General features: G+C 39.8%; 2 protein-coding genes and 1 long non-coding RNA gene across 4 annotated transcripts; all 3 read right to left on the minus strand.

Moving 5' to 3' along the window:
- Positions 1-5,432: 5,432 nt before the first annotated feature.
- On the minus strand, positions 5,433-8,111 carry LOC130689141 (cytochrome P450 4c3-like). The gene is made up of 12 exons (XM_057512166.1): positions 7,894-8,111; positions 7,700-7,809; positions 7,518-7,608; positions 7,251-7,445; positions 7,120-7,186; positions 6,895-7,021; positions 6,721-6,838; positions 6,552-6,655; positions 6,409-6,477; positions 6,182-6,350; positions 5,936-6,115; positions 5,433-5,865 (listed from the first exon to the last, which is right to left on the minus strand). Exons 1-12 carry the CDS (start codon positions 8,075-8,077, stop codon positions 5,693-5,695), a joined length of 1,587 nt encoding a protein of 528 aa, XP_057368149.1. The 5' UTR covers positions 8,078-8,111; the 3' UTR covers positions 5,433-5,692.
- Positions 8,112-11,109: 2,998 nt separating this feature from the next.
- Positions 11,110-12,646, minus strand: LOC130689174 (uncharacterized). Of its 2 annotated transcripts, XR_009000662.2 has the most exons (4): positions 12,331-12,646; positions 11,718-12,272; positions 11,440-11,557; positions 11,110-11,361 (listed from the first exon to the last, which is right to left on the minus strand). It is a non-coding gene; the product is annotated as an uncharacterized LOC130689174 (long non-coding RNA). The 2 variants fall into 2 exon arrangements; XR_009000661.2 differs by having other exon boundaries at positions 11,440-12,272.
- A 2,155-nt stretch (positions 12,647-14,801) lies between these two features.
- LOC130689163 (uncharacterized) lies at positions 14,802-23,482 on the minus strand. Its single transcript, XM_057512192.2, has 16 exons — positions 22,751-23,482; positions 22,348-22,581; positions 18,628-19,039; positions 18,419-18,564; positions 18,132-18,282; positions 17,974-18,045; positions 17,853-17,909; positions 17,550-17,725; positions 17,091-17,202; positions 16,832-16,917; positions 16,616-16,772; positions 16,306-16,526; positions 16,024-16,173; positions 15,784-15,942; positions 15,539-15,721; positions 14,802-15,445 (listed from the first exon to the last, which is right to left on the minus strand). Exons 1-16 carry the CDS (start codon positions 23,135-23,137, stop codon positions 15,281-15,283), a joined length of 2,868 nt encoding a protein of 955 aa, XP_057368175.1. The 5' UTR covers positions 23,138-23,482; the 3' UTR covers positions 14,802-15,280.
- Between the last annotated feature and the right edge of the window lie 2,901 nt (positions 23,483-26,383).

Consider the following 26,383-nt stretch of genomic DNA (forward strand, 5'->3'; position numbering starts at 1 on the left):
TACGACGAGCTCATTACATTTGAATCCCCCTTCCAATTTGTCTGAGGCCCTATTGGGCCACTTAGTTGCCTCGAAATGAACACTTGGGACACGTCACCACCCAAAGCGGCTCATTGATTGATCTGTTGATCAATTTCTAATCGACAGTTGCATCGACAGTTGCATCGTTAACGTACTAGCAAGCCGGAAAATGCAATTTTCATGGCCGGACAAGTCTCATGTGTTTTATGGTGCCATTGTAAAAAAGCGTGTCACCATAAACAGCGATTCTGCGGACAATGACGTTGGAAGTTGTTCGCCTCTCCCCCGCGTGCAGTTTTGATAATTTGACATGCACGCATATCTTTTTTTACCTTGGTTTCTTCTCGCGATAATACAATCTTGTTTACTGTGTCAAGGTGATTGCATCTGCACACTAGCGTTGGCTCTTTTGTACTTTTTTTTTCCCTATAGAGCAAACCAATCAATAGCGACCTACTTTCTGGAGGATTTAATCAACCGGGAAAGTGTTTCTATGTTGCCTTTCTAGTCCTTTTTTTATTGCATTTTCATTCGAATAACAGCTGGTTATGACGAGCAAATTTGAATATCGAATCGTGAGTGGCTGCTCGACTTGGCACGAGACCCACTGTTCCTGTATTGTTTGTCAATCTTATTGTAGCTGCACTGTATTGAAATTGGTTAACAATTGCCTCAATCAACAATTCTTTGTTTGCTGTTGCAGCTAAACGCTAATTAGATTTGCGTCGAAAATTGATTGCACGCAAACATTGATTAGAAACCATAAAGCGTTTCTGCAACGGCGGTGTGGAATAGATTTAAATCTCTCCTTTAAAGGTCGTTCACTTACTTTGCCCTTCATAGTAAAGAAGGGACAGAATAAGTAATCCACGTGTATGTTTTTCACGCCCCAACCTTTTCCCCATTTTCTTATTTTTTTTTTTTTTTTGCTATTGGTTCCATTTCTCGTTTCCTTCGTTTACGTTTCCTATTTCTTCTTTCATTTTGTCCTTCGGCTTTTAAAGACGCTAAAAGCAGACCCTTCCTCACAACTGTTGTATAACAAATTTGAATATGTTTTTCGCAAAGGTTTGCAGTTTCCGGAAGCTACATTTGACATTTGATTACCGGAACTCCTTTTTAATAAGGGTTTAAAACCGATCTGTGCTGCGCTTTGCCATCAGTGCAGCAGAGTAGTTCCCAGAGCTATGTCTGATGTGCCTAGTGTTAACTCAGGTGAATGTGTAATTTAAGCTATATTTTAATTGCTACCATTTTAACTAGTTCAATGCTACTGTCTGTGTGCAGATGATAGGGAATGTTTATGTGCTTCTTTGGGATCAGCTGAAGTGATGCACAGATGGGCATGTGTACATCCTCCTGATCAGCTGAATGTAATGAAAACTGGAACTTGTCTCGTCGGCCACAATGGTTAGTTTAATTGGTATTTATTCTGACGCGTATGTGTTTCCTGTAATTGAATTTTCGTTGTGTGTGTTGTACCCAACTTCGATTTTCTCTCCATTTTCCAGTCACAAGTATTATCGAAATAACGTAGTGCTCTAGGGTAACAGGACCATCAAATAACTGTTTGCGTTTGCTGCTATTCATAGAACACGTAGAAATAGAAAAGTAGGCAATAGGATGGTACATGCGCTTTTTAAAAGAGAAAACCGCACAAGAATGCATTCTGCTCTTTTACTTTCATACATCATAATGCTAGGGCTTGATACGATTCATCGATATTCTCCGTACTGTTGTTAGGTTTTTGCCTTTTCTTTTACGTCACCCTCCAATATTGCAATTCTTCTTTTTTTCTGTCTTTTGCTTATGGTGGTTAAACGAGCGCAACTGAGCAAAGAAGGCCTTCGCTTAGCCCCCCGAACATAAATTTAGGTGCATCTTAATGGCCATAATAGGCACATACAGTAGCTATTGCTCATTTTCAGACAGTGTGTTGAAAGAAACCTGACGAAAAATGAATAACATGTCTGTCAATAAGGAACAATACAAAAAGCTTCGTTGCTTTACATCTTTTTTTTATGATTCCACCCTTTTCTTTTCTTTTTTGGCTTCAACGAATGTTGTTCATTTTTTGTTTGTCCTCGCAGTGCAATGCAAATAGCGAAATTTTCACTGATGCAGAAACCACATTCCGATCGGGAGGGACCTTTAACGTTATGCAATAACAAATTGCAGCAACGTACGAATGGTACGTCTGCACAGTGGCATCCACAGGAAAAGAAAACAATCGCAATATGAAGCTTAAAGCAAAAATAAAAGTGGGTTTTACATAATGCAGTAGACTATAAATGATTTGTTGGTTTTTCGTTTTGCCAAGAAGAAAATTCTCAAAAACCACCTGAGTAAAGGACAACCGGGAATCCAACTGCCGGGCAGAGTGTTATTATTAGTGCGTTGAACTTCATTACGTACCAAGAAATGGCGAAAAAAAGAGTGCGTCTTCAGTCCCATTCAGATGTTTATTCTTCGTTGTCAGTAAATGCTCCATCTGCGGCTCAGATAACAGACGGTTCGTAGCTACCATTTGAAATGGGCATACGACATCAGCTCAACTGGAGACGTAAGAGGAAGCTAAGAGGGAACGTTTAAGCTTGGCGACTATTCTTCGTGCTGTCCGTTCTATAAGCTTACCTTGAGGTACTACAATCCAAACTCGAAGCCTGATTAATGTTAGCAGTGTTCACCCGATCTTCCGTTCATGATGGATCTCATTTTGAGGGGTGAGGAATGCCCAATATCGCGGTGTTTTATTTCTAGGGTTAGTTAATAAGGATAAAATCACTGCTGTTTGGGCGGCAGGAGTCGGTGAATGTCAACAAAATCATTTTGGAATCATCAATTGGTTAAAATGATATAGGTACGCTATCCACGAAGCCCAAACTTGCCCCAATTTCCCTAAAAAAAAAACCAGTATGTCACCCCTTTGAATTCCACCCTTTTCAAACATATTGGCTCATCTTAGATATTGTACTGGCAATTTTCTATTTAAATTGATCTTTTTGGGGACAAAATAAACTTTGTCAGTATATAGAACAATAGTGCGAAACGAAACGTCACGTGGAAAAATCCCATAAATCTTGTTTGATTTTATGTCACTGGCCTTCGCAATATCCGCCTATACTCCGCCTACCATTTGTATTCCGACGGCCAACGACACATTAGTTTCGAACCAATCGTTTTTAGTTTGATTTATACTCGTCAAAGTTGGGCTGTTTTTTTTTTGCTTACGGCAGACATTAGCGAGTGGAACTTCATGTTTGATGGAAACCTCCAACTCGTCCATTTGGGATTTATTTTTTTGTGGGAATCATCACTCAAAATTCACGGGTTTCAGAAGTTTGTGTTGCCCACTGGTCTCTCCGTTGCCGAATTCTCTTAATCAAAACGTAGATGTTCGCAATTCGCTTGGCTGTTAAATCACCGTTAATCGATATACGATGGCTATTGAACGACGTGATCGGATGCTAGAGAATACACTGACATGTCTATATGATCAAGAGTTCTATTTTGGACTGATTTTGATACATTGATTTATAGGAAAGTAAAAAGAAGGACGACGTATGCTGGATTTGCTTCGACAGTTGTATGGTGATGAAAAGATTGCAACGGTCGATAACGTTTGTATAAAGAGGCCTAAACACCTTTCGTAGTGCATGTCAGCCGTAGCGTCCGTTCCAGATTAAATGTGGACAGGCAATCAAACATCTTGTTACTTTATTCTAAGCGTTTGTATTATGCGATTTTCACGGAGACGGCACGACATTTTTAGCTGCGATAAGTTTCTTTTTTACACGAAGCGTGCTCTGCCCGGAATATCAAGTATGTCATCGACAACTGAACGGTTGTTGTGGATCATGTGCTGTTTAAAGGTGCCCTAATTGGTTTTTCTTCCAACACGTTTCCAACGTTCTCTTGAAATATGAATTGTCTTCTCTGTGGGCCAACGCCAACGTCATGTTTTAACCAACATTCTGTCGGCTTAACAAATCTAAACTAAAATAGCATTGCTTTAAAATGATGTATGGTGCTGATACGTTGGCGACCAGTCCCACGAGAAATCCAAGGGCGATGTAATTATGATTGCCTTTCGCAAAGATGACTTTGTCATTGATTTCTCTCATCAAAGCGTATCTTGAACATCAAATGGATAGTAACCGTAGCTCCATTAACATTTGCTAACTTGCTAAGACACAAAAAAAATGGCAAACGAAATGAAACATTGGGCAATAGCAATTTAATCGGTTATCTGCAAACGTATAGCTGTAGGAGACTCTACGTAAAAAGAAACGACTAAGAACTTGCTTTATTGTAGGAAAGGTCATCTGGGATTTGATAACCGTGTATATAGTAGGAGAACCTTTGGCAGTACAGTGAAGCGTTGATGAGTCACATGAAAATGCGAAACGATCTTTTGATACGTCAAAAATAAAGGAGAAGCAACGAACCATCGACAAGAATTGCGAAATAAAACGTTCAAATAGCGTTTTTTTTTACAACAAACTATAAACACAAGATATTTCCAACACGCTTATCGTGGTCGACACTATCCGGTCGCAATTAAAGTCGTGAAAGAACGTGAAAATGTGGGACGCATCCCAAAATTGGCCAACAATTTTTACTTTTCATTTTCTACCCCATAATCAAAATGCAACTTTCTATTCGAACGTATCTCGGACTTGAGTTCATCACTCCCCTTAACATGGCCGTGAAATCGAATGATAACGGGTTAATACAAACATTCATTTAGAAAAAACTTTCATTTAGAAACGAACGCTTCCATTTTACATTAAACATTCACATTTAAAGCCATCGCCCGACAATCGTGGGCCAATCCTGTATCCAATGTTTACACATTAATGAGCAGTCACGTTTCATTATTCTTACGTATGTGTGAAGCACTCGGTGGCCTTTTAAACGGCTGCATATCGTAAAAGCAAATTTCACCGTGACGTTGTCAAACTCCATAGCGAAGCTTGGAGTTTTGCTGATTGAAAAGGCGTTTGCAGTGGACGCTGAGTTTCTATAATTGACATTTGCGGAGAAAAATAGTAACAATGGGCACTGTCCATCGAAGCCAGCTGGACAGCCGATTGGATGGATATCAATCTCGGAGCCAATGCAGTGGGGGGTCCCCTTCAGGATCGTTGCTTATCCCCGCTTTGCAGACTTTACAGCTTCGACATTTAACAAAACGTTACTTGTCTGAAAATGTTTTAAATGAATCGCTATTATTAATGTGTTTGTTACGACGGGATAAAAATTTGAACAAAAACTGGGTTCCATTAGTCAGTGTACGTTTTGATAGTTGAGTGCACGCTGTGCTTATCATATTATCCATATCCTTTTACCACCCGAATTAAAGGAACATGCTCTTCGACACGTAAGAATAATAACTAAACAAAAACGAGTTATATACTTGACGATATCGATTTTCCATTGAACGCAGGCGTTTGCCTAGGCGCGGGGACATCACAAAGACAAATGCACTTAAACACTTCAACATAAAAGCCAATTACTTAAATAACTCTGCGGCCTAGAGAATTTCTAAAGCAGATCAGTTGACCACTAGATCTACTATATCTAACTAGATCTTGCGATTGCTAGTTTTTTTTTTAAACAAAGTTCCTTACAGTCTACAACTACAGAAGGCCCAGATGTTTGCATCTTCTTAAGGGAAGCTAGATCTCCTAGAAGCAATCAGACGAACGCCATTGCGAGCCTTTAGTGCGATGGCAACGGAAGGAATTTCTAGCGGTGCGGATGGATCGGAGACGGAAAAACGGAACTGGCGAAGTAAGTTGGCCATCACGACTCTCATCTCGTACATGGCGTATTTTTGACCTGAAGAAAATTCGAAAAGAGTCGTTTCTTAACTCGTGGAACAACGATGGATGGTGTGGAGATCGATTACCAATACAACTACGAGGACCAGCACTGAATGGAATAAAGGCATACGGATGACGCCCTATACTATTCTCCGGAAAAAACCGTTCCGGCTTGAAAGATTCGGGATCAGGGAAAAAGGAAGGATTGTGATGCGTTGCATATAAGTTGATTACCGCCGTCGCGCCCTTGGGAATCGTGTAATCACCTGTGTCAATTAATATGTTATAAAATGCAAAAAAAAACATACAGAGGAGGTTAACGGTGTTTGTACCTGCTTGGGTGTCTACGGGAATGGAACGAAGCATTATAGGGAGGCCGGGGTACAACCTCATCGTCTCTTTGATGCAACAGTCCAAGTATTTGAGTTGTGCGAAATCGTTTGACGTGCAAGGGCGATTCGAATCACCAAACACCTCAGCCAACTCGTCAACCATTAATTGCTGTATGCAAAATTCAAATGATCATTCAAAATTTCCTGTTGGATTTTTTTGTACGTACCTGATGCTCGGGATGCTTCGCCATCAGGTAAAGGAACTTTGCGAAAGAAATGGCTACTGTTTCATGACCCTGCACAAAAAAAAATGATTTGCTGTACAACATCATTGAATAAGAAAATGATGTTAGCATGAAAATCGAATTACGGCAATCATGAAGATGCTAACTTCATCCCTGATTTGCGCGTCAGTGAAGTCTGGATTTTCTTCTGAAGCCTGTAATAGAGTGTCTAAGAAAGCAGGCCTCTTTCCTGGAATACGTGAAATGCGATGACTCACTTTTGGATTATAGACGTTCATTTGTTTTGATTCGTACTTGATGAATATAGGTCGCTGTCTTGCTCAATGTTATTGTTGACAACATCACCATCTACCGACTGATTGGCCTGCTTCTCTTTTTCTTCTTTCAGAAATTGACGTCGATCTTCGATTACCTGTATGAATGTTTTATGTATATTGTATGGCACGTTCGATGATGTTGTGGCCGTACCTCATTGCAGAATGCATGGGCAGCAGCAATATAATATGTGCTTAAGCGGCCGAGAGCACTCATTTTGAAAATCCATTTGATTTGAAGCCAAGGTTTCAGAATACGTTCCATATTAAGTCGGTGAATCCTGTTGCAATTAAGGCATTATTACAGTATATTAAAGAGTTGTTCGTTTGGAACCCTTATTTCAACGACGGTTCGAAATAACCCAAACAAAAAGCTTACGCCATAGTGTTTTCAAGATACGCTTTCTTTTTCTCCTCATTGTTGCTCTTTCGCCCCATGGTCGTCTCTTTTGGAACACAAAACAAAACATCATACAATGAACGAGACTACACGATGAAAATTCCAGTTACCACAAAGGATATCCAAAGCGAATCGTGTCATCATGGGCATAATATCGAACTCGACGTCCTTATGCGCTTCGACAGCTTCATCCAAACAGCGGGCGAATTCGACGCTTTTCTCGTTAAAGGTGTCGATGAAACCGTTCAGGATTTGGTTATGGAACGCTGGCGCGATCATCCGGCGACGCTGCTTCCACTCCTCTCCTGTTTGGTGAACAAAATTTTAATGTTTGCCTATTTGTACAACTCTCTAAAGTGTAAGTGTTTTTGCCAAACCTCCCAGAAAACCGAGGCTGTCGCCAACACAGTCTTTGATCGCGTCACACTCTTTAGGTTTTGGACCGATGATTGGGCATGACAGAATCGGCTGTTTTTTTTTTTTTTTTTTTTACAAAAGACGAGCATAAATTAAATTGCAAAAAAAAATTTTTTTTTTAAATTATTGATCGTAGGCCTACCTCAATCAGCTCCGGTGAACTAATGACAACATAGGAATAGTGTGTCAACCAAAGGCGAAATATGCCATCATATTTTTGAGTCCATTCAAAGATTACTTTATGGAAAATTCCTGAATGACAAAACGAGGTTACCAATTGGCATATATGTAGGCAATTGGAAAAGCGTTGGTTAAATAGAAGATAAAGAGGATTACTGTCGTAGCCAATATTCACATCGAAGAGGTTGCCCAAAAATGGAAGACCTTTAGGCCCTGGAATTGCATTGATGAGCCGTACGAAACGCGATCGACTCCAACTCCAGTACCAGACAGCCAACAAAACGGCTATGGTCGTGCAAAATAACCGTGGACTCCATTCAGTTGCACCAACGGCGAACATGTTTTGCACAGTTGTGCCGCACTATCTTCGCCCAAAGTTGGGAACCGACTGAAGCTTGAAATCCGAATGAGGATATTTGCAATGAAAGTTTGACGTTCGGGTTCGATGAACTTGTGCGAAAACGTACCGGTTAGCACACTTAACCAAACCAGTTTATTGAACTTCTCTAAAAAAATAACCATGCACGAGGAGGAAAAGTAACGTTGTGGCAGGTTATTTTCGATTTTCTAAATAATATTAGAACAGTGAAAGGCAAATTCACATATTTCGTTTCGAAAGTGTGGACAGCACCTATTTTCAAGACAAAAACAACTCTCCTTGAGTATAGTAGGCTATGTATAGTTGAAAATAGTTCGTTACGTAATATCATATAGCGAGCCGAAACAGATTTTATTTTATAAAAATTGAAGGTGCTACAATCATTGGTACTTTTATTGGCTTCGGGGCTGCTTGGGTCTCATCCGTCATCATCCGCTCAAAAATTGCGAGTTTCGTAGAGGAATTGACCGGTGTGGATGTCCTCGTAGCGGGATAAAATTTTAGTAAAAGCGGGGTTCCATTAGGCAATCTAAGTTTTGATAGTTAAGTGCCCGCTGGGCTTTTACCACACAAATGAGGACACAGCGTTAATCACATGCAAAATAATAACTAAAATACGACAAATACTTCACGATATTGATTCAACTTAATCGCAGGCCAAATAGATGTCGACGAGAATAAGATGCACAGGATAAACACGAGAAACAAAACTAACGAAGAAAATTCGTTTATTAAATAAATATAAAGGCGATTTGGATTAACAAATGACCATCTTGTTCGCTATTCATGTGGAAAGCAAATTTCTCTCAAAGCAATATGGAAAGTGGGATAAACGGCGATGAATACGACACGTTTATTAACAGCTGTTGCATAAACAATATATAGTTTGATTGCCATTCCGAAAAATGGTGAACGTCGCTGGACATTCTGATATCACCAGCGTATGCGATATTATTACATCCTGGTAAAAGCTAATGCGCATTGGAAAAGCCAACGTCACTAACCAGTCGGCTATTCATCCTATTTGGCTTTTGTTGTATTTAAAAGTTATGTCTCTTTTAAGCCTAAAGCCTTCAAAAAAGCGACTTGGCCCCGGGTTTATTTATGGATGGACAAGAGAGCCGCATTTAAAGTTACACGAGAACAAACACAAAGGAAATATAATGCTAACATGTAGGCTATTTTGATTGCACACAACTGTAAAAGGCGAGTTATGTTGTAATATACATCTTTATATTTGTCGGTTATATTATGACGACTCGGGTAAATCAAAATAGTTACGCAAACTAGATCAAAATGTCACAAAGCAAATGGATAACAATATAATCCTTATACATATGGATGCTTCAGTGAGGAATAACAGTCATTCGTCCTGAGTGTATAGGTTTTTTTTTATTAGTAAATTCAATGTCTAATGGAAGAAGTCAACGAATGCTTATTCTTTTTTGCCCCTTTTTCTTATGTACTCACCGTAAGTTTAATAGCGGCAAAATTCACTAAGGACTATTCACTAGGATTACTAGGATTACTATTAAGGATTACTATAAGAAACTATCAGGAGACGGAGATAATTTATAATGGAAGAGGTTAGTCTACCACTGTCTTTGATGTCTTCATCTTCTCGCAAGTGCTCTCCAGTTTGTATAGCGAGTTAATGCGATTTGCGAAAAGCTTCGGTGTTTACATTGACGAATGTCTAATGCAACTAAATGACTTGATCACTTGAGGAACTAACTTCCGCCTCGGCTTACGGACCAAAAGGAGCACGGGCATGGCCACGGTGGCAGTTCCGAAGGCGCTCAACCGTGAATTCTTTTTAAGTGTATTCTGGTTTAAGTATAGTAAATATTTTCCTTCCAAATTGTTCCCATACTATCTTCGTTCAAACGCATAAAGCAAAGGATCCTCTAGTGCTGCAATCGTTGCTCATTTTGAATAATCGTTTAAATATTTTCTTTTACGTTGTATTGCTTATTTGGCATACCTCTTAACATTAAAGAAGGTCATGTTTAATTAATAGATTAAAGAGAGATTAATCGGATAAGGACGCGGGTGAAAGTGACATAGATACAGCCCGAAGTGTTATGTGTGTGGGATTACGCATAGTTACTGGTGCTGGCAGTGCTGAAATTGTACGATAGCCCATTCTCAAAGACAACTGCCAGCGGTTAGTTCGCTTTGAGCTCGCTGAATATGGGTTTCTATTCTTTCGAAGAACACTTTCGAAAACTAATGGGATTCGCGGGCTTATCTCGAATCACACCCCTATTCCAAGGTAAGCTTCATCATTCGAAAAAAATTTGAATTCGCATTAAATTATTTTATAATTTAACTGCTAGGGCACATCTATTTGCCGATACAACAGTTTGATTTTCAATACAGTGGTGAGATTAAGGTGAAACGTGTCTCTCAGTCTAAATGCGCAAAAGTGAGTCTTACATGGTGGATCTTTGAGGAAGTGTAATCAAAATTCCTTTGCAGAACCTGAATATCCATACGCAGACTTGCCGCGCCGATCAATTTTCCGATCGCGATCTCCGATCCGATCTTTTTAGTTTGATCGGATCGGGCGATCCGATCAAACTGCGAAAGATCGGATCGGCGATCAAATTTTGCCGATCATTTTTAGCGATCATTTTTGTGCAGCATCTAACGGTAAAAATTTACACTGTTTCGCGAAAATAGCATTGGCTGTCACAGCGACAGTCACTGGCGGCCATTGAGGGTGAACACTAAACAGTTTCCTTCAATTGGCATTCGCAAAAATAGCAGTGAAATAGAACCCTGCGGCTGAAAATCTACAGCTAGATGGCGAAAAGTTTGATCGCTAAAAACGATCGGATCGCTAAAAACGATCGGATCGCGATCAATTTTTTGGGATCGCCGATCCGATCTCCGATCTTTTTCAAAAGATCGGATCGGCGATCAATTTTTTGATCGGAGATCGGATCGGCGATCAATTTTTGATCGCGATCGCGGCAAGTCTGTCCATACGTACGATTTGGCAGCACAAGCACGATTGCACTCATTGAAGTCTTTACGACTAATTTTTCTAAATTTCATGAAAAGCACATCGAAGTGAAAAATAATGCAAGCCGTGTAGTTTTAATTGCCAAAACGGGCAATCAATCGAATCTTTGAAGAAGTCTCCATCGTGTTACATATTAGTCCGTTTACCAGTTGCATTGTGGCGAGTAGTTTTAAGATGGCCGTAGGCGCCGCCTTTTGGCTGCGATTATTGGGGCCTTTAAAATTAGGGGTCAAATAAAAACACCTTGTGGTTAAAACAAATTTTATGAAGACAATTAGTAAGACCGAATTACAGTAAAATTTGGTATGCGCATTGTCTCCTGTAGCTCCGTGCATTTCACAAGCATACTTGCGCAGTGCCGGACAAAGGATGGCACGCGTGACCGGATGGCGCAACGTATGAATCTCTACCTAAATAATTCGAAATTACACATTTTTCAATCCAACTGCAATAACCAACGAAGGTTAAGTGCCACACTACGAAGCTCTCCGTTTCTGGCGCAAAATTGGCAGCCAACTCGTAACTGCATGCTTCCATAGTTAACTAAGCTGTGCAGAGGTCTCTTGGTACCTTTGGCAATGAATTCCGTTGGCTTCCTTCCACAACGTTCAGTCAGCGGTTGCATATTAAGTGCTCGATTAGATCCTTTTCCAAGTAGGACCATTCGTCTTCTGCAATCTTGTGGACAATGTGAATGGCAGAGCAAAGAGGAGTTTTCACACATGTGAAGACGTTGTCTATTTATTATCGATTTGCTAGCGAACAGGTGCCATACCCTTCATCATCAGTCGATTGCTTTAGTGATGCCCCACCTAAGGTGTTCCGATGCCAACAATCCACCAGGATGCTCCTTTTCAAAATAGTGAACTACTTTTAATACATGTAGAACATAGTCAGAATTGGGCACATGGACTTCGAAGTTCTTGGCCATATCCATGCTCTCTGGTGCAAGCTTTTCTACTTCATAGTAATTTTTTTTACATCCTCTATTACTGCTATTCTAATAAAGATACCAATAGGAGTGTCACACTTCAATGACAAATCATTCTTTAGAGTGTTTTCATGGCTGTTGCAAACTGTGTGGCATTCAATGTGAAGCAGCAAAATATCGTGACTTTTATGGTTCTACAGAAAAAGGAATTGATAAACAGAAAAAAACGTTTGACGTGAAATGATTCAATACCTTCAAGTGGTCGGGTAGTAACGATTGTTGTTGCTGGGAGCGGATTTTCCTATTTTTCTCTGAGTCTGTTATGAATTACATATATTTTCCTCAAGAATCGCCATCTTAAAGCTGCATGAGCTAACGATCTACAAGCTATGAAAATAGGGCTGATTCCGTTCCCCAGTGCAACTATACTTAATTACGACCACTGTGATCACCCATCATGAAAAACTTGGATTTACGAATGGAATACTTAGAAAAATTATGTCTAGGATTTAACGTTCACATTGTAAACAAACTTTTAGAAAATACAATATATATACAAACTTGTTAAAAAATCAGCCAGCGTTGCCAGATGACTGGTCTTAGCGGCGGGACACTTTCCATTCACGATCCGCGATTAGACCAGATTAGACCATACGATTTTTTTATTGTGGCTTTTTTCGCGTGTAATTGTTTCTTCTAGCATAAAAAAATTCTACTAAAAAGATACTAAAAGAAGTCATGAATAAAGTTCATTTGTTAAAATTGCCAATTTTGTTTATGTTGTTTGCTAACTTTAACATTAAACGTCGACTTGTGCCATAAAGAACTGTAGCCTTTTATATCACCTGTGGTACAGTATAAAAGACTTGATAAAACACTTCATGTTTGGTGACGGTGTTGGTTCGCTAGCGCTGTTACTGCGTATATAAGCCTTACTAATGAATGTTTATCTAATTGCAGGTATGGGATTGACGGAAAAGAGTAGCGAAAGGATCGCGACAGTTTGAACAACGATGGATTGTTGCAGTGGTTGGAGTGGTAGCATGTGCATGTGATGTTACAAAAAAAAACTTCAGTAGCATTGGGGTTGTCGGTAAACCGCGTTTCGTGCGCCGCTCAATGGGTACCCCGACGTAATAAGATTACGTCAGCATGCACCTACCACATGTGAATCCAAACCACGAATCAAGCATAGGGTGATTTCTCCAATGCTGGGACCACACTCCGTGCTCATTGCATTCGCATCCTACAGAATCAACGTCCTGACAAGGCTAAAAAAGGTAAAAAGGTTAAAAATGGTAAAAAAAAAACTAAGTGACCTGAGTGATCAGGTCACATAGTTTTTTTTCCTCAAGTGATTGAAGAACTAACTTCCGCCTCGGCCTACGGGCCAGGAAAGGAGCACGTGAATAATTTTAAAACTTATTCTATTTAAAATATAGAAATATTTTCCTCCAAAATTGTTCCCATCCTATGTTCGTTCACTCGCATAGAGCAGTAGATCCTCTAGTGCTGAAATCGTTGCTCATGCTCGTTTTTTGGTATTATACGCTGTAGTATGCAACGGTGTTTGTGGTGTAGCATTCGTGTGGCTCGATTTAGTAAGCTGGAGCAGCATAGGGAGTAGTGCAGTGCTTTAAGCTCTCTGTTTAGTAACCTGGTGCAGCATAGGTTGATGTGTATTTTGGAGCCTTAGTGTTGTAGTAGCTTGCAGCCGATTAATATTTAGGAGCCTCAGTGTAGCAAACAGGAACAGTGTACGTGGTGGCATAGTATTCAGCAGCCTTTGTGGTGTAAGATTGGGGAACCTCAGTGTAGTGCGAATCAGCACAAATCTGGCTTATATTAAGCAGATCAGCTTTAATTGATTCTAAAAAAATGTAACTCAAAAAAGGCAATCAGTTTCTGTTGCATCTCAATCTCGCGTAACAGACAATGTTTCGGACTTCCATAGAAGAAAACATGATGATTCCAAAATGATTTCGTTGACATTCGCCGATTCCTGCCGCCCATACACAGTGATTTTGTCCTTATTAACTAACCCTAGAAATCAAACACCGCGATATTGGGCATTCCTCACCCCTCAGAATGAGATCCATCATGAACGGAAGATCGGGTGAACACTGCTAACATTAATCAGGCTCCGGGATAGGATTGGACTACTTCAAGGTAAGCTTATACAAAGGACAGCACGGAGAATAATGGCCAAGCTTAAACGTTCCCTCTTAGCTTCCTTTTACGTCTTCAGTTGAGTCGATGTCCTGACGACGAAGAATAAACACCTGAATGTGATTGTAGATGCACTATTTTTTTCGCCTATCTTGATACGTAATAAAGTTCAACCCACTAATAATAACACTAGGCCCAGCTGTTGAATTCCCGATTATCCTTTACTTAGGTGGTTTTTGATAATTTTCTGCTTGGCAAAACAAAAAACCAACAAATCATTTAAAGTCCGGTGTATCATGTAAAACCCACTTTCACTTTTGCTTTAAGCTTCATATTGCCATTGTATTCTTTTCATGCGGATGCCACTATACGTACGCACAACCCGTACGTTGCTGCAATCTGTTATTGCATAACTTTAAAGGCCCCTGCCGATCGGAATGTGGTTTTTGCATCAGCGAAAATTTCGGTATTTACACAGCACTGAGGGGGCAAACAAAGAATGAACAACATTCGTTGGAGGCAAAAAAGGAAAAGAAAAGGATGGAATCATAAAAAACGATGCAGAGCAACGAAGCTTTTTGTATTGTTCCTTATTGACAGACATGTTATTCATTTTTCGTCAAGTTCCTTTCCACACACTGTCTGAAAATGGGTAACAGCTACTGTATGTGCCTATTATGGCCATTAAGATGCACCTAAATTTATGTTCGGGGGGCTAAGCGAAGGCCTTCTTTGCTCAGTTGCGCTCGTTTAACCACCATAACCAAAAGACAGAAAAAAAGAAGAATTGCAATATTGGAGGGTGACGTAAAAGAAAAGGCGAGAACCTTACAACAGTACGGAAAATATCGATGAATCGTATGAAGCCCTAGCATTATGATGTATGAAAGTAAAAGAGCAAAATTCATTCTTGTGCGGTTTTCTCTTCTAAAAAGCGCATGTACCACCCTACAGTCTACTTTTCTATTTCTACGTGTTCTATGAATAGTAGCAAAAGCAAATAATTATTTGATGGTCCCATTACCCCAGTGCACTACGTTATTTCGATAATACTGTCCCACTCTTCCTGAACGAGAGGTTCCGGACCGCTGACCTCGATTCGATCATTCGCTAGATCATTCTCGGGGGTATTATAACCAATATCGGTAAATTTAACCGGATATGTCAACTGGTTGCCGTTGTCCCACGTGTACAGTTCCTATATTAACAAAACAAAATATTTAATATAGTAAATGTATTTTTCCCGCCGAGTGTTTACACGGACAGACGATTAGATCTCACAAAAAATTACCTTATTTCTGTGATTGTAGCCAACCATACTTGTTTTGCGGAAGGGATTGGTGAATGTCAAACCGTCCACTTCCAGTAGTTTGTTTCTGTACAAATCAAGAGCAAATCGAATTTTCGTGGTGCGTTCAGTGACGCTGTCCAAGGCGTAAAGCACACCGCACGCAATAAACATTTCGCCAGCCCTCTGTGACCACATGTTAACGGATACTGGTGAGGCCAGTTTAATGAAAATGCTATCGTGTGTACCTGGTTGTTTAGGGAAATATTCCAAATGTACTCAATCTCTAAAGAATAAGGATTGAGCTTAGCCACAACTGTGTTGTTGGTGGCCACGTCACCGGAGTTTGCACCGTAAATCACCCATAATCCTGTTTCGTCCACGGAGAAATCCAAGTAGCTTTGTGACTGGAAAATGGAGAGAAAATCGAAGTTTGAATCAATGAACCCATTGATGAGACAAGCCGTTAAATGATTTCGGACACGTACTTGCGAATAGAGGTGAATGTTGCCGGTTACAGTTGCATTTGGTAAGTATACCATCGTGTTACGTTCAGATGTTAGTTCGTAACGAATGACGCGGGATTCTTCTTGCTGGTGGTAGTAAAGCGACCCATTATAAACAACATGAAGATATCCCTTTTGGAATTAAAAAGAAATTTTTTTTAGATTTTGTTTGTTAAGTATTCCATTCAAGAGTCAACTTAAGACTTTAATGTCATGTCTGCATTTCGCAGAACGAAACTAAATTTTTTACAAAAATAGTTCTACCTTTAAAGCAAAGGGCAACGTGTAGTTCCGAGCAGAGATATCTTTCTTGAAGGCTGTCTTATTGATGTATTCATACAGAACATAGGTTTCATTGAATTTGGTAGCCCAATACTTATCGCCATCGGCCATCGTACGTGGCAACGAGTCTCGCATCCAGTTGCCGTGTGTAGCGTTCGTAAAGCGATGGTACACCGGCTTTCCAATTGCCACCAGGACGCAATCTAATTATAATGTGTTTAACTTCATATATTGGTAATACTCTTTTCGTTATCGTGTTGCACGTTAATGAATGGGAAAGGGAGAAAAATACCCTGAGTTCGATTAACGTATCCTGGATATGTTTCATTGCCTAAAGGTCTGATATCTAGCCGGCCTAGAACGTCAAACATGCCTAAGCCGCTCTCTCGACATCTTTCCGATGGAGCTGAAGAACATTTCGGGCAATCCGGTGGAGGAGGGCACACATCCTAAGCATTCATAGTAATTAAGAAAGATCTGTTATTCCATGTTTGGACTTATTTACTACCTCCAAATCAACCATGTCGGATGGTGGCGTGCCCCACATTTTCGGATCATTTGTTCCACCAGCCTGATTATATCGGGGATCCATTGCTATAAAAGAAACCAATTGTTATCAGTTTAACCTCTCCGTTGTATAGCACTCGTCTTTAATATATTTTGGATGGAAACAAGCAGATTCCTTTAGCTTTTTTCATTCAAGGTAGAAAAGCAATAGTCATTGATAAAAATTTAAACTAAACGGAATGAAGGAAAACAATACGTACCGTATACGTCAATTTCTCCGCGAGTTATGCCTATTTCGTTCTTACTGACACAGTGGTAGCGGCCGTAATCAGTATTCGGATTTGTGATAGTAAGATTGAGTGTCATTTGAACCTGCACGGGAAGAAACAAAACGGATGGGATGAGCCAAAGCGAAGGCATCAAACCATCAATTGACGGACTAGGCATTTGGCCAACAATGATTCCCGCATCCTTTCATACTTACAATTTAATAAATGCAACGTAATTCTATTTCCACTTTTACAAAAAGTAATAATGCAAAGTTCGTATTGAAAAAAAAAAATCAACAGTGAGGGTTGTTTCAATTTGTTGAGTAAGAATAATTCTTTCTTCATTAAAACAAAATCGGAAGCGATTCAATTCCCATAGATATTAAACGACATTGACAAAGAGGATTTGACTTGCTCCGTTGAATAATAATTATAATAAAAAGGAATTACTTTGTATTTTCCTTGGTCTCGCAGGAAGGCCTTGTGGAAACTCTCGATCGATCGGCCGTCGGCTCGTTCCCAATAGCAGAGCGACTCAGGGAATGCCTCCACGAAACATTCCAAAACCACTGAGCTCCCGTTGGCAACTCCAACTGAAGGATTTTCAGTGCGAATTAAAGGAGGAACTGCGCACGCAAATGCAGCGTAGAGAAAAACAAATTGGGAATTAGATTCGGGTCACTCTCCTAAAGTTAGATAAATAACGCTATCGAAAAGGCTTTAGATTAGAACATTTCCCCTAATTTTACGTACAATGAACTTCCACGTTGATGGTGCGGTACGAAGGCGGGGGTATGCCATTGTCAGCCACTGTTGAAAAAAATCATAGCGAATCTTTGGGCGTGTAAAATAATGAACATGAAAATGACTTTACCGCAAACATAGACTCCCATGTGATCGCGATGAACTTGGGTAATGTTAAATGTTGGTCCAAGTACGTCACTAGCTACATCGTTTACGACACACCGTGTTGAATAAATTAATAATGAGTTATAAGGAACTTGAGCAGACTTCAGATTTAGGCTACATTACTTTGCCATGATCCCATTGGAGTAAGAGATCCATCTGCTCTCATCCAAGACACTTCCGGTCTTGGATTGCCAGCTGTTCCACACCTCAGTCGGAGATTCTTCCCCTCTTGAATTATGACCGTTCTTGTTGTATTACCTTGTAGTTGTCCGTCCTAGAGCAAACGGCTATCAACACCCAATCGCAGACTTCTTAAAAATATAAAACTAAAATCCCACGAAGAACTCGCTGCTTATGATTTGCATGAAGCAAATGAATAGAAGTTTATATCGTTGCCAAAAAAAACTTACGATGATGTCAACCCCAAGAATGCTGGGCGGCACCAAAACAATTCGCCTGGGGTCGGTCGAGTTGACTACCCATGTGTTGACACCTGGAACGCCTGGCACTCCTGGAATGCCAGATCGACCGGGTTTTCCTCTTGGCCCTGTCAACCCTGCATTAAATGTGCACATTTGTAAGTTTTATTCCTTGCTTCTCGGCGCAATAGTTAGGGCACCTTGAGGACCGATGGGGCCAGGTTCTCCTTGCAATCCAGGTGTACCAGGACTTCCGTCTTTGCCATTTAGCCCAGGCTGTCCAGGCAAACCATCCATGCCTGAAATGCCATCGAATCCGGGAGTGCCACTTCGGCCTGGAACTCCATCCAATCCAGGTTCGCCAGGTACTCCGTCTCGACCGTTCAAACCTGGAAGTCCCGTTTTTCCCATATCGCCTTTAGGTCCTTTGGGACCTTGGGGGCCAATGGGTCCTACTGGGCCACGTAGCCCAGTCTCACCTTGCTGCCCACGTTCACCTCGCTCACCTCGAACTCCTTTTTCTCCCACCAGTCCCTGAGGACCGATGGGGCCTTCTAGGCCTGGAGGGCAGTAGTCTTTCGTGGCCGAGCAAAACTCCTGAATTGCATTAACCTGAAGGAAAATAATTAATCGTGTCTCAATAGAATCTAGGGAACAGACTCTTTATCAGGAAAACAAATCGTGGTTCTTTCTATTCGGGCAATGCCCAAAATAAGGATACGGACATTACAGGAGACCGACATAAATTTGAATAACTGTAATGCTAAAGAGCTTTAACGGATTTTTATTTATTTTTACAAACGTAAAAAAAAATGCAGGCTTAAGAGTAATAAATACTAAATACAGTTGATTTTAACCCGAGTTCGTTTCCCTACAGCTGACTAATGATGTACAAGACTGCCACGCGGTTTCCGAAAAATGTTGGTTTCTATATTCAAATGATTATTGATTTCTCCCTGGTGATGGGTAATTTTTTTCAGTTGAACAGGAAAAAAGGATAGCCACAGCTCCATAAAAAATTCCTCAACCAATGCAGCGCCAAGAAGTCCATTTGCATACAAGGCGTGAACATGTTGCGGATTAAGCTGCCATTGAAATCTCTTCTCTATATACAAAGTGCATTCCCTGTGGAGCCTTGTAAACGCTTTAGCTTGACATCAAATATCCAGCCATATAAATTAGCATTTGTATGGTGCACAAGATTGAACGCCGTGGTCCATTCTGCTATAAAAAAAAAAAGGGGCGAAAAAGGAGAGAACAATCTTCTGCCTTTTTGGTTAAGCTTTGTGCCGAGTCAGCCAGCGTACCACACCTAAATTTACTTCAGCAGCGTAGTACTCCTTCGTTTTAATCAATCCCCAGACCAGAAAACGGATGACCAAGCGATGGCTTGAGAACTTCTCCATTGACTACGTAAACGGCCAGAATTTTTTATCAGAAGTATGGACGGTTGTTCCGCATGTCTAACGTGACTGAGCTTTAATTTTGCAGCCCATCTGTTTCCATTCTCACGCAAGACGGTTTTTAGCAGCTGCGCGCACGCCAGCAGCACATCGCTCAATGCCATCATATCAATGAAATCATCATGCCGCCAGGCCTTTTACCTTTCTCTTTATTTATCTATTTTATTATTTTATTTATGTTTCTTTCTTCCTTTTTTTTCATTCTTTTCTTTAACGTTCGGGGCAGTCGTGTGGCGAAGAAAATATTTCACGAAATTCTTTTATAACAACCAGGGTCTCAGACGAGCTGACGAAAAATTTGATATTTTTACGGGTATTTTCTGTTACTGAATTAATTAGATTGAAAGTGGCCTCGCCTTCGCACTAGCCGAACCTCTTTATCTGATCTTCAAGAGGGGGTTTAATTTTTACCTATATAATTCATGAGTGATAACAGTCATTACTGGCATCGATGATGAACGATCACGCTAACTTTGGGTGGTAATCGATGCTAAGCTACGGGATATTTTCAAACCAGTTCTTATACGTACAATATCTAATATTAACCCACGCGGCCAAAAATACCAGCAGCTTTTTTTTTTATTTTGCTTCTGAATACTTAAAAACAATTTGAATTATGAATATCGCTACCTCAAGGTAATAAATATCGGTTCAATGAAATGCCGTAAGATTCAACTGCGTTGCATTCCATGCTATTTTCAATTGTACCTAGTCTATAAATTATTATAAAAAGCGCCTCGAAAAAAAGAAAAATAATTCTCAGTATTCCGGAACATATCGTTACTGTAAAACTGATTATAAACACATTATATTATATATGATTATAAACTGATTATAAACACACCTCTGGAAAGTAGAAAGCTATAAGAACGCTGAAGGTTATATGTCACTTTGATACCTTCGTATATAAATTAGTCAATTAAGATTGTGTTCATCGTGGTTCCCAGCCTTCTCCATCTACCTTGTCATAGATTCGGGTAGCAACATACGTTCGAAATGTTACGTCACCTTTACGAACACGTTTTTCTTTTGTAAGACGAAAAAAAAAACAGACAGCATAAGATTAGATTTGGAAGCCTATAGAACCCCATTCATCAAGTCTGTTGGCGGGTTACTCAAGCTATTTCAGCAGAATTCATTCTCTGCTTGAATTTTTGTTTAATACTTTTTTTTCCCTTTCCTTTCCGGCATAATCAACTAACCATGCGTGCCAAAGTACTTGTACTGTCAGCTACTGTCTGTCCAATTTCTTACGGTTAAAGTAGGACTCAACGTCCCACACGACGAGGTAATAGTCAAGGGGCTCCATCCATCAATGCTCGTACACATCTTTATTTGCACAGCCTTATACAAATTTGATGATCTTCTATATCCCATGGAAAACGCTAGAAAACAGCCGGTTAACCAAAAAATTCTTTTGTAAACATTGAAACAAAACTTGGGTTCGACTCCTCTCGGCTGTGGCCAAAAGAAGTGCTGCTTTCTAGTGATATACCAAAAGTTCATGCGCTCACTCGACGCTTGTATTTGTCAGCGTCAAGCATCCCTAAACTCAAACATTTGTTCTATGAAAAAAGCTCGACATCAAATATCACGAGGTGGCACGAACTTTTTCAAGTCAACTCGTAAACATCGCATCGTCGCTTAAGTTCATAAAACCATAACAAAACCAGTGTGTCCATCACTTTCCTAAGAGGAAGCATAAATTCTGACTTGGGTGGGGCTTTACAACACCGTGTTACTCGCCTCTTTTAAACGAAACCGTTGATAGACAACTTGGCATGCATGAGCTGAATCATTTTGATGCTTGCAAGCTGTTCAACATATTTGCTTGCGTGCATCAATGATTACAAAATCGCGTTCGAGTGGTTAAAAGCTGTTGAACTAAAAGAGGATATTGTGTGTCAATAGCCAAGTTAAATGTGAACATTTCTTATATTTGACTTTGCCTATGAAAGGAGACCATAGCCATCAATCGATAATAAGTCATAAAATTGCCAAGAGTAAAACTGGAATGAATCGGAATTTTCTCCTCGTCGTTTCTAACCCCTACCTTACAGTTGAGGCGAAACCTGTTGTTTGTAATTTTGTTTTACCGACTATATTACATCAACGGGAAACCAACTATCTTTTTAATGACTCCCATAATTCCTTAAGAATGGCCACCTGTAGAATTATTTGTTCTTTAATCTGATTGATAGCCTATGTAATCAAGTAGTTAATAGGAAAAATAATGATTCGTTTTTTTTTTTTTAACAGATGGAAGCGTGCAACCTCCGCTCAGTACAATCAGCCTGAGTCCTGATTTCACAATATCTCTTTAGCGTTTCCTCATTTAAATTTGAAAATCCCAATCGCTATCTAAAATGGTTTCTTTCCTAATATGTAATTTTTACGTCTATTTTGTGTGGTTCACCACAAAAAGAAAAAGGTGAAAAAGAAAAATAGTCGACTAACCGGAATGCGAGAATACGCGTTTAACCAAACCCATGGATTGTCCGCGTGGTTAGGACTGCTGCCCGTCTCGCCTCGTGAAAGATACTCATCGCGAAATTTAGGATTGACAAATTCGACATTCGGCTGATGTTGAACTCCAGGTGACATCGTAACAGGTCCGTACGCTGAGGACTGGCCCATGGGTAAAGTCGTTGCCATGGGGTGTTTGTCCGAGCGAGGCTTGCGACCGTTTTTCTATGGAACAGAAAACAATGCAAACAATGAAACAACCGATCGTTAAAAAATAAATGTAATTCGATGTACAGATTTTGGGCACAAGCCCTGCATTTAAATATGGTGTTATTATTATTTTTTGTTAGGTACCTTTCGTCATTTCTTAGTTAACTACTGTATCCCAACTTACCTTGTTCCCATGCTTTTGAGGCTTGCCTGATTTACTACTAGAACTTCGTTTTTTCCTAGAAAAAGCGCCTTCAGCTTCGGCATCAGTTGCAGCGAAATAACGAGCAGCCTGATTTGTTTCGCCGATCGAAACGTTCAGCGGTGAGACGAAGGACCTTTCGTTACTTTCTTGGCAGAAACACTTCAGTCTTGAATCGTAGTTAATTGAGTTCTGTTGCGCGTGCATAAGGTAAATAAAAGAAACTATTTGGCCAAGTACGAGTAGGATTATCGACGCCCACAGCCATGCGTGTCCATTGAAATGATATTTTTCTTTCTTCGCCGCATATTCGGTTGCCATCAGTTTGACTGCGTTTTCCATGGCGTTAGTTTTCTTTTCTTCCAGCATGTTGTTGCTTTTAATTTAACTAATAATACAGATCATGACGGCTGTAACGTTTTTCCGCCAAGTTCAATTCAACTAATTTGGAAATTCCGAACCTGATGCACTTGAAAACGCACCGCTGACGCACTCCTTGAAGCACTGTCTTCCAGGCAAATTTATTTTTTCTAGGTTTTCCTCAAGCAATCGTCGAATAAACAGTTGAACAGAAGAGCTTAATAATAATGCCACTGGCCGTTTTTCCAAAAAACACGCCTTTTAAAATGCTTTTGTGTTCGATAATAGCGAAACTGTTCTCAGCTTGTCGAATACACAGGGAGTAGCCCGTCTCGCGAGAAGCACCCACTCAACATGTAGTCGACTGAAGAGCTTCGGCTACACTGAGCCAATTTAGGCCAGTGCTAGGCACTTGAACAGATCGGGTCTACCGGTCATGTGATCATGTTTCCGTGAAAGGGTCGATGTCGCGCTTAGTGTCGAATGCGCGTCCACAAAAGTCCTAGCAAAGCAAAACAAAAAATCAACTTGTTCGTACGCAATGACAATTATAGCCAACATTGACTTCAGAGTTTTTAGAAGAAATACTCGAATTACAAGAAAGGCACTTGTAGAACGAGATTTTCTCTTTTCATCATACATGTAACACGTTTGATTAGACACAGGTCAATTGGAAATGTTAATTAAGAAGAACCCAATTTGTAGTGCTAATTTCCCATGCTTTTATTTAAATAAATCAAACCACCAATTTTTTTTTTATGTGAACATGTCCGACACGTTAACGTTCCGTACAACCCCAGTCTGTGCTACTTCAAGTGCCAAACAAGTTTAACAGGTATTATTACCAGCATTTAAAAAAACGAATGAAACTTTTCCAGCGTTAATGTGAACAATGTATTTGTATGGTGATGAAAACTACAGAAAATCTTATGACAATCTAATAATTTTATCAGTTTTTCTGTATTTGGTAGAGAACGAATTCAGAGGGAAAGAATTGTCGTGGGTTATTTTCAGAGAGCATTAACCTGAAATGCTCTCTGCATTAACAGCCTGTCTTACCAATAATCCTCAAAGGAGATGAGTCTAAATTATGAAGACTACACAGCTGAGTCTCGGTGGGCAAAACAGACATTGGAAGTCAGTAGCATCTAAGAGCGACCTTTATAAATATGCAATAAGACGTGCATAACAGAAATCGCCATTGGGAAGCTAGCGTAGCTGAATTTTTCATGGCTGACGAAAATTTATTTTTAAATTGGGCAAGAAAAATGAAACAGGACTAAAATACTATTCCCAGATTGTAGTCGATCAAGTTTAAAGGTTAACGAATAGTTAATGGTAATTTCGTAAACTTCGTTTATTACTATAGGAATTTGCAGTTAGCGATTCATCCCAACTATCCGGCCATTCATTACTTGACGTTTGCGTGACGGTTTTTATGTCATGTTTGTTCATCTAATGTACGGCATCAGCTTCAGTTAAGAGCTCCTGTTAAAACAATTTATTTTGATGTGCGCTAGTATTGAAGTCTATAGTCAAGCAGAGTTAAATATATATTTTTTTTGTTCTTCATTGACGAACACGTAAAAGCCATGTTATCTGCAAATGGTAGGCTACTTTTCGTTGAAGGAATTCGTCCTGTCAGGCCTATTTTCATAATTTGCTTTGACGTAGCGTCGGTATTAAATTTTTTTTTCCTAAACTATTGTTTGCTTTCTAGTCTTTGCCAAATCCATAAAAAAAGAAAGAAATGGTAACAGGGTATAGTATGAAAAAAAAGAAGGAAAGACCATATTGAATGGATTGTGGCCATGGTGTAATACAATAATTTTTCGATATGCGTGCAGACAGTCTTTTTCAAACCGAACAACCAAACACGGCTTCCCGTTCTTTGTCGGCCAAAACGTAAAGCCCTGTAGACGCTTAATAACTATGGCGTAGTATAATAAAGTAGGGCGTGCAGGGGTCTATCAGCCAAGAATCGTAGAAAGGCCGGCCTAACCAAGAGGAAGGAAAGACTTACTATGAATTTCCTTTACAAGAATTGTTTCCCTCCTCTTCCACCCCCACCCAACAACAAATTAGATTATCCGCCAATTGGCTACCTACTGCATCGGTTGACACAGGTGAAATTGCATATCCAAACAGAACATAAACTAGTGCTTAGGTAATATAATTGGATTGCTATAGCATTAACGATGTTCTGAGCGATTCGGTGCTGCTTGATGGCGGTTTATTAGCTGGGATAACTTTGAACGCACATTAACCTTTACATTGGGTTATTCGGTAATGTTATACAGTAGCTTTCAGACGGCATTTATACGTCAACGTTTTTCTCTCAATCTTCAACGGCATTCCTCCGCTTCTTTTCTTGCTCATTATCAAACTAAATAATGGGCTTTTCAGATAAATATAGTTGATAACCACAATAGCAGCAGTCGCGATTATTCTGTGTTAGAAGAGAAAAGTGAATAGAAAAATGTATGGGGAAAAAGGGCAATGTCTCGGAGCGTTCAACACGACGAATACCTGTTTCGAACTCTGCTGAATGGTCCGACGCGTTGGCCAATTCAAAGTTGTTTGATACACGGATATTAGCTTAGTATTTGGGGAAAAATCGAAAGCAGGCGCTGAATACGCCATTGACTATAGTCTACCAGATTTCTATAATTTTGTTCGTGGTATTTCGCGCATGCATTGCTATATAAAAATATAATAGATTTATATAAATGTATTATATAAATAAATTCCAAGCAATGATATCACCAGTATAGAATTACAGCAAGGCATTTCTGTTGTTACGAGGAATTTTTCTTTAGGTGAGAATGGAACTAGGAGGTCTGGGGGCAAATGGCACATTTTAAAATTTCGTGTATAATATTTGAACAAAAAATTTCAGATTTCGCCCTACGTGTGCATTAGAAATTTCGTCGAAGGTTTGAAATATTTAAAAGAAATTCGAGCATTTGGAGAAGTAAAATTATTGCCCGATTTTCGTTTCCATGTTGTAGTAGTATATGGTATAGTTACAAAATCATGTGTAATTGATGAAGATGGTTAAGCTTTGATTTGATGATACAATGATGCAAAGTTTCGTCATCCCCCCGCCCTCCAACTCACAATCTAAATAAAACCTGTTATAATTATGTGTGGGTAAAATAACGAGCAAAAATTTAAAAAATTTATGCCAATCGGTAGCCTGCTGAGGACTATCCATTAAAAAATACATCGAAATTAAAAAAGGAGAAAATTCCC

The sequence above is a fragment of the Daphnia carinata genome, chromosome 9 (genome assembly GCF_022539665.2).
Source record: "Daphnia carinata strain CSIRO-1 chromosome 9, CSIRO_AGI_Dcar_HiC_V3, whole genome shotgun sequence".
NCBI lineage: Eukaryota > Metazoa > Arthropoda > Branchiopoda > Diplostraca > Daphniidae > Daphnia > Daphnia carinata.

Bases quoted from the DNA above. Each gene is read 5' to 3' on its own strand.
- LOC130689141 (XM_057512166.1), bottom strand. From the start codon at position 8,077: ATGTTCGCCGTTGGTGCAACTGAATGGAGTCCACGGTTATTTTGCACG. The intron at 7,187-7,250 runs GTAACTGGAATT...GTGTTCCAAAAG, and splicing joins CGCTTTGGATATCCTTTGTG to AGACGACCATGGGGCGAAAG. The intron at 7,022-7,119 runs GTAAGCTTTTTG...TAATTGCAACAG, and splicing joins TATCTTGAAAACACTATGGC to GATTCACCGACTTAATATGG.
- LOC130689163 (XM_057512192.2), bottom strand. From the start codon at position 23,137: ATGCTGGAAGAAAAGAAAACTAACGCCATGGAAAACGCAGTCAAACTG. The intron at 22,582-22,750 runs GTAAGTTGGGAT...TCTGTTCCATAG, and splicing joins CTCAAAAGCATGGGAACAAG to AAAAACGGTCGCAAGCCTCG. The intron at 15,446-15,538 runs GTAATTTTTTGT...TTGTTAATATAG, and splicing joins GCTACAATCACAGAAATAAG to GAACTGTACACGTGGGACAA.